Here is a 14,881-nt window from a genome sequence, read left to right on the forward strand (position 1 = left end):
CCCACTGGCGTTTGCGTTTTCCGCGGGAAAAAAACGCAGCGTTTTCGCCGCGTTTCCCGCGATTTTTTCGCGCGTTTTTCGCGGCGTTTTCGCGGCTTTTCCGTTAATTTCCATTGACATTCATGGGTGCATTAGGAGAAAAATAGGGACACATATTCAACTGACAGTTCCTATGTTAAAAACGCAAACGCAACGCCAAAAAAACGCCAGTGGACAGGAACACATGTTATCTCTATGCCTGTGCAGGAAAAACGCAAAACGCAAAACGCAGGTTAAAAAACGCCAGTGGGTGCTCGCCCTAATAGTCCACATGAAAAAATTTGCAGGTCCTCTACCTGTTCATTTTATGGACGAGAAAGTGATGAGTCTGTGTATATTGGACACAAGACTGTGTGCTGTCTGATGAGAGTTGCACCCAAGTCTCTGGACGCAACTCGTAATAATGGCTAGTTTGCACCTAGCCTAAGGCTGGCTTCACACGGGTGTTTTTGCATTGCATATTAGGGCTTATTCACACTGGAGTCTTTGCGTGTGCATTTGCATATGCAATACACAGAGAATAAAACCCATAGTTTTCAATGAGTTCCTTCTCACTCATGCGAAAAAAAACGCTACATGCTCTATTTTGTGCGCATAAATCCCGAGAGGAGTCTATTGGGGTATGCAAATGCACACATATGGACGCGTGGTTATGCGCAAAATACTGCACAAACCTGCAAATACTGGCACCTAATTTGGCTTAACATCCATTTAAATCACGGCCCGATATCGCTCTCGCCAGTGTGCAGGAACCCTGCATCACACTGGCGAGAAAATCGTGCGATGTGAAAGTGAGTGAAAACGCAGAATTATGAATTCAATGATTTTTAATCGCTTGCTTCACATATGCGATGTTTTCAGTCATGCGATGTTGCGAGAAAAAAAATTGTGGCATGTCCTTTCTGCATTTTGCGTTTTTTTTGCTTGTAGGCTATATACCATTTTATGGCAGTTTACTAGTAGAAGCTTTTCCCTAGGAAGGTCCTTTCAAAGCTTTAATTGTTGTGTCTGAAAGCTGCAGAAAATATTTGTTTACACGTTGAAGATAATTCTTCAGATGATTAAACCAGAAAGAAATGAGCATTTCATATTTGGATGACTGTGTAATAAGTGAGTCTACAGGGACAAAACAGATTCTCACTGAGAGCTCACGAAAAACATTCCCTTATTTATGTATGCATTCAGCTATGCACCAAACTAGCACCTACAAGTATCGTGCCACACTCCAAGCAACATGCCTGATCTCGTGAGGCTAGAACCGCTGGTCAATAGTGAATACATTACACATATAATTAGTTTCTATACTCTATTTATAGTTTATGCAGCACAGAGAATGAATGTGTTCAGAATCTAATGTTCCTTATTGGGACTTGCTCAAATATTATACCAGGAACAGTTGTGTAGGTGACATTATACCAGGGACAATTATGTAGGCGACATTATACCAGGGACAGTTGTGTAGGTGGCATTATACCAAGGACAGTTGTGTTGGTAACATTATACCAGGAAGAGTTGTGTAGGTGGCATTATACCAGAGACATTTGTGTAGATGACATTAAACCAGGAATAGTTGTGTAGGTGGCATTAGACCATGGACAGTTGTGTAGGTGACATTATACCAGGGGCAGTTGTGTAGGTAACATTATACCAGGGACAGTTGTGTAGGTGACATTATACCAGGGACAGTTGTGTAGATGACATTAAACCAGGAACAGTTGTGTAGGTGACATTAGACCATGGACAGTTGTGTAGGTGACATTAGACCAGACAGTTGTGTAGGTGACATTATACCAGGGACAGTTGTGTAGGTGACATTAGACCATGGACAGTTGTGTAGGTGACATTAGACCAAAGACAGTTGTGTAGGTGACATTATACCAGGGACATTGTGTAGGTGACATTAGACCATAGACAGTTGTGTAGGTGACATTATACCAGGGACATTGTGTAGGTGACATTAGACCTGGGACAGTTATGTAGGTGACTGAATATTTAGTGGCACTGGAAGCATATGAAGAAATATCTCTGAAAAATGGAAACCTGGTACGAACCACATGAAAACGGAGAGAACATCCAAGGTCCAGGTAGACGTTGCCTGTTTGGATTCAACCCATTGTTTTGGTTAAAGTAGCTCCATTAACCATGTAGGCTAGTTTGCTGCAAGAAAATCGTGGCAAAACCACACCTTTGTTCCACGATTTTTGAGTATTAGCAATGTTTTTTTTAGAATAATCTCACATTGCATTGCGCATGTTTTTTATTGCGAAAGTCAATGGGACGTTCTACTGTTAAAATCGCATTGTATCTTTCATTGCACAGTAGACGAGTGTATTTTATGCTTGTGCCTGCACAAATACTGAGAATATTTGCACAGGGGTCGTAGAATCCCACCGCCCTGATTTAAATGACTAATTAACCTAACAGGGTGTCAGTGATCCCTGGTATGCACAGCGTTTAGCGCATATCTGTGTGTGCAGATTTGTGTCTTTGCTCACCTCCCATAGACCTTTATGGAGCTCTTTGGTGTGCAAACACGCACAAAATACAGCAGGTCCTATTGTTTGCATCTGCGAAATCAGCGGGCGCAAGAAAGAAAGAAGTGAGAATGAACCTATTGATATTAATGAGTTTTATTGACTAATGATGCATACGTATGCACTGTGCGCATCAGGTAGTCAGGGAAGCTGTTAGGGCCATCTTTGTTTCTCAAGGCCCAAAGGGTTGCTTTGCACAGTCGACTCATGTAAAAGCACACTCAGGCTTTATATCCACGGGCATAATTGAATTGCAGAATCCGTGCGTCACTCGAACGATCCGCAGTTCAGTCAGCTCATAGATAATCATTGGGCATCCGCAGATGATCAAATACCTGCAGATGTCTTTTTTCCCGATTTGCGGATCACCTGCATGGGAAAAAAAATCGCAGCATGCTCAATTTTTCTGCGGGTCCCGCATGGGCGGCTTCCATTGAAGTCAATGGAAGTTGTCCAATTCGTGGCACGTCCGTAGCTGGCACCGTGGATGTGCCAGGGATCCCGCAGAAAAGCAGGAGATCTTTAAAAAAAACAAAACACAAAACATTGTGCATGTGCCGCGGCCGGTATGCCTGCCCACATCCGTAGTGGAGAAGATGGAGGGAATCCAAAGTCACACAGGAGGATCCTGACAGGTAAGCACTGTCCTCTTGCCGCGGGCAGGGTTGGTTTCCACTGCAGGTTCCAGCCCGCGGAATCTGACCTGCCCGTGGACATGAGGCCTTAGACATGAGCTTTACACGCCGGTCTAAGTAAATTGCTCCCTGAAGTCCAGAGCATATGCCTCTTAAGCCTTGTTCACACGAGCGCTGTTTTAGCGCATTAAAGGCACATGAAAAGAGCGCTTCTGTAAGAACCAATGGTTTCCTATAGAAGCATTCACATGAACGAATTTTAGACGTGCTAAATACTCGCACCAATCAAACATAGGTCATACAACTGCAAAGCTCACATCTAAGATCTGTGGTGCAAGAAAAGATAGGACCTGACCTATATTTGGTGCATTCTTTCCATAGACTCCTATGGGAGTTGGACAACACGCACCTCCGATTGTCTGAACGGGCTAATTATAGTAGCTGGAATTCACCCGTTTACGCGATCTTTAGTGCAGTATAGCTGCAATCTTTTCACGTGCTAAAACAGCACTTGTGTGAACAACGCCCTAATAAGTCCAATGTCCAGTCTAATGAGCCAGAATGTGAACTCTACATCATGTATGTGCTAACACAAAAGTACACTATCATTTTCTTCCACCATTGCAATAAATCGTATAGGCAATGGGAAGCCATACCCTGTTGTAGAAAATGTGTCAAGCATGGTGCAAAAAGGTCAAAAAGTTGTACATTTTTGTGAATGCATGAGTTATGCAAAAATGTGCAACCTTTGTAACACCAGGACTTTGGCACAATTAGTTTAATATTTTCTCCCAATGTGTATGGGAAAGTTGAATGGAATAGCCACCTAAAGAGCATGGGCACGATTTTTCCTTTAAACAGTGAGTCGGAAAATGTTATTTTAAAAATTACCAATTTTTTGTTTCTATAAAGTAAATTTAACATAAAAACTTGATTTAAACAATAAGTCATTTTCTGATCACACCTTTCCTCTAACAGTAGAGGCATAAACCTTACTCAGTCTGCGCAGCTAGCAACACCATCCAAATTTGCATCTACATGTTTATTTTTATCAGAAGATATTTAGTTGTCTAGTAGCTCACTATCTTCAAGCACCAATAATTATTATCACAATTTAAAAAAAAAAGATCTTAATACATATGGAAGTAAGGCTTTCAGAAAAGTAAAAGTAGCCAATTATGCACAAAATAGAGAGATGGAATTTGGTGAGAACTGTAGAATGAGTCACTGCTCCAGCAGCTGGGAACTCCAACGCAAGCAAGTCTGATCAGTGTTTGACTTTCCAAATAGCTATTGCTTTTAGATGAAAAATACCAAATTTTGAGTGAGAGCATCTGTGCATCATTCATCTTTTTTTTTAAATCACCAGGACATAATTAATCAGCACCAACTATTTTTTCCAAGCATATATACATCAGAGGGTCTGTTCACATAGCGTTTTTGTACAGGCTATATGACTCCGCACAGGGGGTTCCATGACAGCGGCTGAAAACAACTCTGTGACGGAATCCCCGGACACAAACAAAAGGAACCAGTCACTTCTATTGTGTATCAGACACCTCTTTGGTGTCCATTTTACAAGTTCTGTTTCTTTCTGCTTTATATGGAGTGCAGAAAAGTCAACTACGTTACTAAAACTAATGGAAACCTTGTAAAATGGACAGTAATCAATGATTTTACCATAATAGGCGTGCAACCAAAAGTCATTATGAAGGCCAAGTGTAAAAGTTTAGGCCAAAAACAAAATAAAGAACTCAAAAAGCATATTAGTATTCAAGATACAGATCTGTTAACTGTTGGTTTATATACTTATAAGGATGAGCATATGCTAAAAACCTATTTTTTTCCATTGTAAAGCGAGAACAGTATAGACGATGCGGCAGTCACTGGTGCTGCTGACACAATGAAGCTCAAAGATTAATGAGTTAATTTAAGAATGAAATAATGTAGTATTTTATTAATAAGGTACACATAAGAAAAGAAAATAATACGTTATTTCAGCCTTACACATGTCATCAATCTTTGAGCTCTATTGGAACTGCAGCGGCAATGAGTGTCCCAGCTTGCACGTTATTGCTCCAGCATCCGAGCATGGTATCTGTAGTTCTATGGGTTTTCAGGAGCACACTGCTGCAGGTGTGGTTGATTTAGCTGTCTGATGGTATAGAGTACTCCAGTCAGCCAATCACCATCAGTCTTGTGCATATAAATACCAGCCCCCCTTACTAGAGGGTGCTGGTCATTTTATTCTTTACCTCATTCCCTCTCAATACTTGGTGTTATGCATGCTGCTGTTTTGAGTTGCTTTCCCCACCTTGTCTGAAGATGGTCTGGACACCTGATCTCCCTGTCTGCATGTTATGTTGGCCCCCTTATTGCTTCCCTTTTATCAAGTGTGGCTTCCAGAAATCGGATGTCCAGTACATAGTCAAGAGAATAAGGGAGATGGAAAAAATTCTCCACAGTGCCACCTGTGGCGGATTTTTTCCATCTTCCTTATTTGCATATTACACAGAGGAGCATGCATGGCCATTTGAGTCTCCTTACTTAGTTTATAGTATAGTTGCTCTCCCTAAGGAGAAAAGATAGCGTTTCTGACCCCCATAGTCAAGAGAGTGATATCTGACACTGTTCCTTTTACGTCAGTTTGGTGTCTGACGTTCTTTCCTCTTGGTGTTTGGACACTTAAAATAGCTCCTGTGTCATCTTTGCAAAGAACTTGTTTGGTGTATGGCCGAATGCGTGGACGGCATTCGGCGCGTACAAGGGTCCCGTTCAGTGTATGTTCGAACATGTGGACTGCACTTGGTGTGAACAAGGGACTTGTTCAGTGTGTGGTCAAAGGCATGGACTGCACTCGGCGCGTACAAGGGACCCATTCAGTGTATGGTCGAACATGTGGACTGCACTTGGTGTGAACAAGGGACTTGTTCAGTGTATGGTCGAACATGTGGACTGCACTTGGTGTGAACAAGGGATTTGTTCAGTGTATGGTCGAACATGTGGACTGCACTTGGTGTGAACAAGGGACTTGTTCAGTGTGTGGTCAAAGGCATGGACTGCACTCAGCGCGTACAAGGGACCTGTTCAGTGTATGGTCGAATACGTGGACTGCACTCGGTGTGAACAAGGGACAAGTTCAGTGTATGGCTGAAGGCGGTGACTGCACTTGGCGTGACAAAGGGACCTGTCCAGTGTATGTCCGAAGGCGGTGACTGCACTCGGCACATACAAGGGACCTGTTCAGTGTATATTTGAACATGTGTACTGTACTTGGTGTGAACAAGGGACTTGCTTAGAGTATGGTCGAACACGTGGACTGCACTTGGTGTGAACAAGGAACTTGTTCAGTGTATGGTCGAACATGTGTACTGCAGTCAGTGTGAACAAGAGGCTTGTTCAGTGTATGGCCGAAGGCGTGGACTGCACTCGGTGTGAACAAGGGTTCAGCGTGCTGGTCCTTTTATGTTGCAGACTACACTTGGTGTGAAGAGGGCTGTTCAGTGTGCTGTATGTTCTATTTCCCTTGTCTAGTGTTCCCGCCTGTTACAATCTAGGGCGAGCTGGGCCCCTAGGTTCCAGCGTGGAGCCATCTCTATTGGCACGATTGCCCCGCTTGTAGGCAGGGTTCCCTTTTGGGGGGTTTAGTTGTCTTGTTAGTGTAGGGACTCACAAGACAATGAGGACCCTTGATGTGGACTTGTGAGCTTACGTACTTTGCCCAAAATACAGACCAATACCTCATCCGTACTTATTAGCAATTCCATCTGCTTATATGTGTTTGTACTATTAGTAAGAATTTTGGCGTTTGTTGTCTTTTGGTTGTTTGTATGCACATCCGGTTTATGTTGTGGGTGTCCAGCATATATGCACATCCGTCTTTCCTTCTTCCCATGCAGCCTTCTATTTGGGGTTGCATTTGCGTAGGTCGTTGTTCCCACAGCCTGCACGGATGTAACAATGTTGTTTTAAAGAGAATCTGTCAGCACTTTTGAGCCCCTTAAATTGCATTATGGTGCTCAAATAGGAGTCCAAAGAGCTGCTTTTTATACTTACCAGGTCCCCCATTCCAGCGCTATGCCCATAAGAAATCATCACGTGATCACCGGGTAGAATAGCGGAAGTAACACTTCCACTTTCTCTCTTCACTATATAGCACTCAGTCAGTCAGAAATTACTTCTGTCTTTGCCTTCTGGGTCCTCAGCTGTGACTATCAGCCGAAAACCTGACCTGCAGGAGCTTAGTCTTGTGTTATATTTCTATTATCGTCCGAAATTAAAACCCAGGACCAAGCACCGTAAATTTACGGTGTTTGGTCCTTAAGGGGTTAATTTTATATGCAAGGAGAGGGGAGTGGGAGGAGGGGAAAAGAGACATACATATGTGTTATGCTGAGTTATTTACTACTATTTATTAAATTCTTCACTGCTCAGTCTTGCTGTACACTGTCCTACAGGATGATATGTCTCTGTGTGTGTTACAGACAGAGAGCAGCATCTGCAGTTCTGCAGTTCTCTGTGCACAGGCTATACAAAATAGCATGACAGCAAGCTCCCCCCACCAGTTCTGAAAGAACTGAGAATCAGTTATACAGCCTGCAGAGGGGGAAAAGGAGGGGGTGGGGGTGGCGAGGCAATTCAGGATACAAGTCATATCATGGCCTGAGTGGTATTCCTCATTTACAACACAGCAGCTTGTTCTGAAAAGTCATATGAAAAGTTAAGTATGCATTAAATGTACCGCTAATGTTCATAATTTTACCTTGAGAAGTTCCCTTGGAAAGTCTTTCCCTCCATTTAATCCTTCCAAGTTTCCAATGAATTCTGAGCAAGACATCCTTTTGCCAATGTTCTGAAACAAATAAGATTGTTTGCATGTGAGAGATACTGTATATTAATAGGAAGAGAACAGAAGAAATCATTGGCCTTCAAAAGAAAATAAAGCCCCGCTCTTTGAGTTGATATAATTTCCCTCCAAATAACTAGTCACACATTATAATAACTGTGCTATAAGAAAGTAGTAGGATCAGAAGCCTGGAATCAGTGTAAAAATGTATGTATAAGCATTATAGCTGGAATGTTAGTTAGATAATAGCAATAATCTTCATGTGGAAATCTCGTAATTCCTGATCAGCTGCTTGTCTAGTTGGTATCCGGATTATAAAATGTTTCAGTTAATTCCGTTGATATGCAGTAAAATCAGTATTTCTTCCTGTTCATTCATGTTGTAAACACAATTGTCTTTCTTTTGCTATGCATTATGTCTGTCAGCAGCATTTTACCCTGTGAATTAATTCTGTCCATACATACATCTCTTTCCATAACCCCAATATCTCAGCCTTACGGCTCCTTCACACAAGTGTATGCATCTTTACGTCAGCACTGTAAATGCGCATGAATCAAGTCCTGAGCTTAATTGGGGTTTTCTCGTTCATTCATTTTTAGCAAAAAAATACGTTGCACCCTGAAAAATCCTCGCTTGGAATACCTTCAAATGCCTAAATAGAGGCACCTGTAAGTTTTTCCCCGTGTTGGACGCTGCTAAACTGCCTCCCCCTCCCTTTTTTTCATCTCGTGCCGTGTATCGGTCGAAAGATAGATCTAGAACTATCTTTTTATCCAGCGTATAATAGCAAGCGTGGATTCCGGTCAGGTATGTTCTATTTTTTACAGTGTAACGTTTCTACACGCTGTAAATTCACCCATGTGAACAAAGACATTGGAAACCAATGTCTCAGATGGTTGCGTATATCGGCCGGGCATGAAAACGCGGCCAATATGTGCTCGTGTGAATAAAGCCTTAGGCTGTCTGCACACAGGTGGGTCGGATTCCGCATGCGGAATACTGCAGTGGAATCCGACTCTGTGCCCAGCCAGCATTTGCGCATGCCTACCTTCTTTTATCTTCCCTGTACTGCAGATGGTCCGCATGGCAAACCGTCGAACATGCACAGTACAGATTTTTTTTTTTAAAACCTCTGCTTTTTCCGTGTCATTGCCTGTCATCAATGGAAGCAATCCTCGTGCAATCAGCGCAAAATAGAACATGCTGAGATTTTTTTTCTTTGCAAGCAGAAAATTGCAATTGACATTTTTCAATAGTAATATTAATAATAATCTTTATTTATATAGCGCCAACATATTCCGCAGCGCTTACAATACAGGGGAAATAAAACAAGACCACGGTTACATGAAGTAATCAATTGATAGAAACAGTAGGGGTGAGGGTCCTGCTCCAACGAGCTTACATACTACAAATAGTGGGGTGATACAGAAGGTAAAGGGGCTGGAGATGTGCACGGTATGGTGAGGTGGAGAGTGAGGGAAGCTATACACAGAGACAATGGTCAGGCCGTATAGTGGTGGAATCGGGATGACTGCAGATGCCGGTTGATAATGGTTAGCAGGGATTGCAGTCTGTGGAGCAGGGAGCATGTTATCAAGCGGAGTACAGAGGGGTTTGGTTTAAGGCAGTGGTCCCCAACCTTTTTGGCACCAGGGACCGGCTTCAAGCAAGACCATTTTTACAAGGCCCGGCAGGGTTGGGCGAGACATGGGCGGGGCTTTGGTTATAGGGGGCGGGGTTACGAAGGGGGTTGGAGTTTAGTGCATTCTTATTTAATTATGACATTTAGAATGTCCTGGCAGTACACACATAGGGCAGTATAATATATCCACACACCTCCCCCCCGCCTGGCAGCACACACATAGGGCAGTATATAATCTACCCCCCCCCAGCACACACATAGGGCAGCATATAATTTATCTCCCCCCTAGTAATAGACAGCCCCCATCCCTCATTAATTAGCAGCCTCTCCCCCTGTAATAAGTAGCCCCCACCCCAGTAATAAGCAGCCCCCCCCCCCAGTAATAAGCAGGTTCCCCCCCCCAGTAATAAGCAGGTTCCCCCTCCCCAGTAATAAGCAGCCCCCCCCCCCAGTAATAGGCAGTGCCCCCCCCCCAAGTAATAGGCAGCCCCCCCGTAATAGGCAGCCCCTTCCCCTGTAATAATTAGCCCCCCCAGTAATAAGCAGCCCCCCTAGTAATAAGCAGGTCCCCCCCCCAGTAATAAGCAGCCCCCCCAGTAGTAAGTAGCCCCCACCCCCCCAGTAATAACCAGCCCCCCTCCCCCGTAATAAGCAGACCCCCCCCCCTGTAATAGGCAGCCCCCCCAGTAATAGGCAGCCCCTTCCCCTGTAATAAGTAGCCCCCCCGTGATAACCAGCCCCCCCAGTAATAAGCAGCCCCTTCCCCTGTAATAAGTCCCCCCCCACAGTATTAAGCAGCCCCCCTAGTAATAAGCAGGTCCCCCCCAGTAATAAGCAGCCCCCCCTAGTAATAAGCAGGTCCCCCCCAGTAATAAGCAGCCCCCTCCAGTAATAACCAGCCCCCCCCAGTAATAGGCAGCGCCCCACCCCCAGTAATAGGCAGTGCCCCCCCCCAAGTAATAGGCAGCCCCCCCGTAATAGGCAGCCCCTTCCCCTGTAATAATTAGCCCCCCCCAGCAGCCCCCCTAGTAATAAGCAGGTCCCCCCCCAGTAATAAGCAGCCCCCCCAGTAGTAAGTAGCCCCCACCCCCAGTAATAACCAGCCCCCCTCCCCCGTAATAAGCAGACCCCCCCTGTAATAGGCAGCCCCCCCCAGTAATAGGCAGCCCCTTCCCCTGTAATAAGTAGCCCCCCCCAGTGATAACCAGCCCCCCCAGTAATAAGCAGCCCCTTCACCTGTAATAAGTACCCCCCCAGTATTAAGCAGCCCCCCTAGTAATAAGCAGGTCCCCCCCAGTAATAAGCAGCCCCCCCCCTAGTAATAAGCAGGTCCCCCCCCAGTAATAAGCAGCCCCCTCCAGTAGTAACCAGCCCCCTCCCCCAGTAATGGGCAGCCCCCCCCCGTAATAACCAGCCCCCCCCCCGTAATAACCAGCCCCCCCAGTAATAGGCAGCCCCTTCCCCTGTAATAAGTAGCCTCACCCCCCCCCCCCAACCCATATACTTACCTCCTCCCTGCTGTCGCTCCCTCTCTGCTTGCCCGGACGTCAGTGTGCAGCCTGGAACGCTTTCTCCCCGAGTCCTCTCCTGCGGAACTAATGAGCAGGGGACTCGGGGAGGGGAATCTGGCTGCACAGACGTCAGTGTGCGCCGGGAACAGCGCGATTACCAGCGGGGAGCTGCGGCGCCCCCGCTGGTAATCGCTTCAGTGGTCTGCGGCGTCGGCACGCCGCGGGCCACATAACACAAGGCAGCGGGCCGGATTCGGGCCGCGGGCCTTGTGTTTAGAGCAAAAGCTCCCGGCGGTGCCGCGGACCGGCGCTAACCACCCAACGGCCCGGCCCTGGTCCGCGGCCCGGTGGTTGGGGACCCCTGGTTTAAGGGATATGGTATGCCTTCCTGAAGAGGTGCGTTTTTAGAGCACACCTGAAGTTTAGTGTGTCAGTGATTGCCGGGATATTTTTTGGTAGCGCGTTCCAGAGGACAGAAGCTGCTCTTGAGAAGTCTTGGAGTCGGGAATGAGAGGTTCGAATTAAAGGGGCACTCAGTCTGATTTCATTAGCAGAGCAGAGGGCGTAGGCTGGGTGGTGAATTAAGATGAGGGAAGCAATGTAGGGTGGCGCAGTGCTGTGGAGCGCTTTGTGGATGAAGGTAGTGAGTTTAAATTGTATTTTGCATTTGATGGGCAGCCAGTGCAGTGACTGGCATAGGGCAGAGGCGTCCAAGTAGCGGCTGCACAGGAAGATGAGCCTGGCTGCCACATTCAGGATAGATTGGAAAGGGTAGAGTCTGGAGCAGGGGAGGCCAATCAGCAGCGAGTTGCAATAATCAAGCCGAGAGTAGATGAGGGCAACAGTGAGCATTTTTAGCATGTCCATGGTTCGAAAAGGGCGTACTCTAGCGATGTTCTTGAGGTGCAGCTGACATGTTCGGGTGAGAGATTGGATATAGGGGGTGAAGGAGAGATTGGAGTCGAATATGACCCCAAGGCAGCGGGCGTGCTGTCTGGGAGTAATGGTGGTTCCACACACTGAGATGGAGATGTCAGGATGAGGTCGGTTAGTAGATGGCAGAAACAGGAAAAGGTCAGTTTTTGAGAGGTTCAGTTTTAGGTAGCGAGAGGACATAGTGTTAGAGACAGCGGACAGACAGTTGGTAGTGTTCTGGAGCAATGTTGCTGTGATGTCCCGGGAGGATGTGTATAGCTAGGTATCATCAGCATAGAGATGGTACTGGAAACCAAATCTCCTGATGGTCTGTCCAATCGGGGCAGTGTAGATGGAGATGAGGAGGGGGCCGAGGACCGAGCCCTGGGGGACCCCAACAGCAAGGGGAAGAGGAGAGTAGGGAGAGCCAGCAAAGCAGACACTGAAGGAGCAGTCAGATAGGTAGGAGGAGAACCAGGAGAGGGCAGTGTCCTTTAGTCCAATGGAGTGAAGCATACTGAGGAGAAATTTGTGGTTGACAGTGTCGAATGCTGCAGAGAGGTCAAGGAGGATCAGTAGGGAGTAGTTGCCCCTTGATTTGGCCGTCAGGAGGTCGTTTGACACTTTAGTCAGGGTGGTTTCTGTCGAGTGTAGGGGGCGTATGTTACGGGTGGTATTTGCTGCAGAATTCGGAAGCGGACGCCCGCTATGCAAATCTGCCAATGTGCAGGCCCTGATAGCGGTACGTGCTCCATGCAAATTACCAGCAGAATGTATGATAAGCAGTCTAGTCCCTTGGGAACAATGCTCAACTCTTGCTTGATGATTGCTATCTCCTGCTCCAAGATGGACATGCTGAACATTCCTCAGACCAAACTAGGCACATGTGCGTGATGTCGAGCACATCACTGCACATGCACCTAGTCCAGTCTTTGTACCGCACAGCGTCTGTTTAGAAGGTTTAGAAGCCATATTCTGCAGCTCTGCACTGTATGACAAGCAGGTAGGAGTGGTTAGAGAGGGAAAATATATTTCCCCTAGGTTTTTCTTCTATGTGGAGCAACAGGAAGAGTATGACCTGCTAGCTGATTAAGTAAGTAAGGAGCAGCTAACAGACCAGTGGATGTCCTACCTGGGAGACACAGAAAGCTGCTCTGTGAGGAAAATTGCTAAGTGTATTATTGTAGCTGGCAGGGAGAAGCCCTCTAGCTGGTAATGAGGGATATACTGTGTAATTTTTGATACCTTATCTACTGTTTGCCATTAGTGCCAGTCAGGAGATGTATTTATTTTGCTCCTGCTTTGTTTCATTTTGTTTGCTTACAGCCTCATTAATAAAGTTGGTCAAATGTCATTTTTATACCTATTCTTGGCTGCTGATTTCATGTTTGGTAAAAAAGAGATACATGTCCTTTGACTCCAGCAAAGGCATTATCAAGCTAATCCCCTTACAACTGGTGCTTTGGATGCGGGCAACCATTTAAATTGGATGATGTGGTAAAGGCTTCAGCGAATGCAACCAGAGAACAGTGTACAAATGCCGCTCATCAGGCTACAACCGCAACTCTGCAAGATGCAAACTGCTTGATGATGACACAGCCGACCTTGTTGACAGAGGCGACAAATAAAGAGCGCTAGATTCTACAGGAAGTGGTGCAGTGCATGGTGAACCTCCCACAATTCAAACAGCAGCTGAACAGCAAGCCATACATGTGGGTCATTATTAACAGAAGAGGATATAGTACATCATTTTGTGCTAAATAAGGGGCCCATAAAATGTTTCCGGTGTCGTTGAGCCATATTACTACCAACTTTCCAGTAGCTACTGAACCAATGCGCTATTGCCATTTTGAAAAACCATATGTCTATGTTCGCACAGGTGATGTGAACGGCTGCCTGGGAAGAGGATTCAGAGAGACATTTGTGTGAGTTATTAATGGATGATAAAAATGTATTTGCACTATTTGACTCTGAGAGTGTGGTAACGCTAGTAAACGCCAATCTTGTCTGTTCCCCTGGGTTAATCTAAACCTTATACAGTGACTTGTGTGTATAGAGACACCCATATCTGACAAACTACTATTGTTTGTATTACACCTCCCTGTCAGCTGCTGGTGACGCTGTGACTCTCCCCCTGCCGGTGTTCTCAAAATTTTACAGCTGCCAGCTCCTGCCGACCCTGTTAGTGTCCTGCCGCTGCCACCGACGGGGTTGCATCTTCGCTCACCACCTCCCTGTCACATTTGCAGAGGTCTCCCATAGCGTCCTCCATCCACGCTGAAGCCGCCACCCTCCCTCTGCCTCTCTCACCCCCACCTTCTCACATGGTCCCATGCCATCTGCACTGAGCTGCCTCTGAACGACACTGTTCAGGGCCCTGCTGTGCTGGCTCATCAGTGCTGCCACCAGCAATGCTGTCACTCTCCCCATTCTGCCTGCGGCCGCTGCAGGGGGAACCCGCTGTCACTCTAGCAGCAGGGCCGGCCCGCTTCCAGCGGCATATGTCTGTGTGGGGCCCGGGAGAATGAGGCAGGAGGTTAAGCTCAGGAGGGCACGTCTGCAGCAGCCAATCAGCTGCTAGGAGCATGTCCTTCAACTCAGCACTGCCAAAGCATGTCGCCACCTATTATTCTGGTGGAGACAAGATACAACAGTACCTGCCTGATCTAGATATCAGAAAAGATGCCTCTTAAAGCAAACAGATTAGAGCAACACTTCCTTGGGCTAGAGAGAATCTAAAAGTGATAGTGCCAGGATTG

At 46.1% G+C, this 14,881-nt stretch overlaps 1 protein-coding gene across 2 annotated transcripts in view; it reads right to left on the reverse strand.

The window, feature by feature from the left end:
* PSD (pleckstrin and Sec7 domain containing) overlaps window positions 1-14,881 on the reverse strand; it is a 216,582-nt gene that overhangs the window by 127,695 nt on the left and 74,006 nt on the right. For both annotated transcript variants that reach the window (XM_066598753.1, XM_066598754.1), the window contains exon 6: window positions 7,971-8,060. In XM_066598753.1, the coding sequence (XP_066454850.1) occupies window positions 7,971-8,060 (90 nt within the window). The remainder of the gene's footprint in view (window positions 1-7,970; window positions 8,061-14,881) is intronic.

This window comes from Eleutherodactylus coqui, chromosome 4 (genome assembly GCF_035609145.1).
Source record: "Eleutherodactylus coqui strain aEleCoq1 chromosome 4, aEleCoq1.hap1, whole genome shotgun sequence".
Taxonomy (NCBI): Eukaryota; Metazoa; Chordata; class Amphibia; order Anura; family Eleutherodactylidae; genus Eleutherodactylus; species Eleutherodactylus coqui.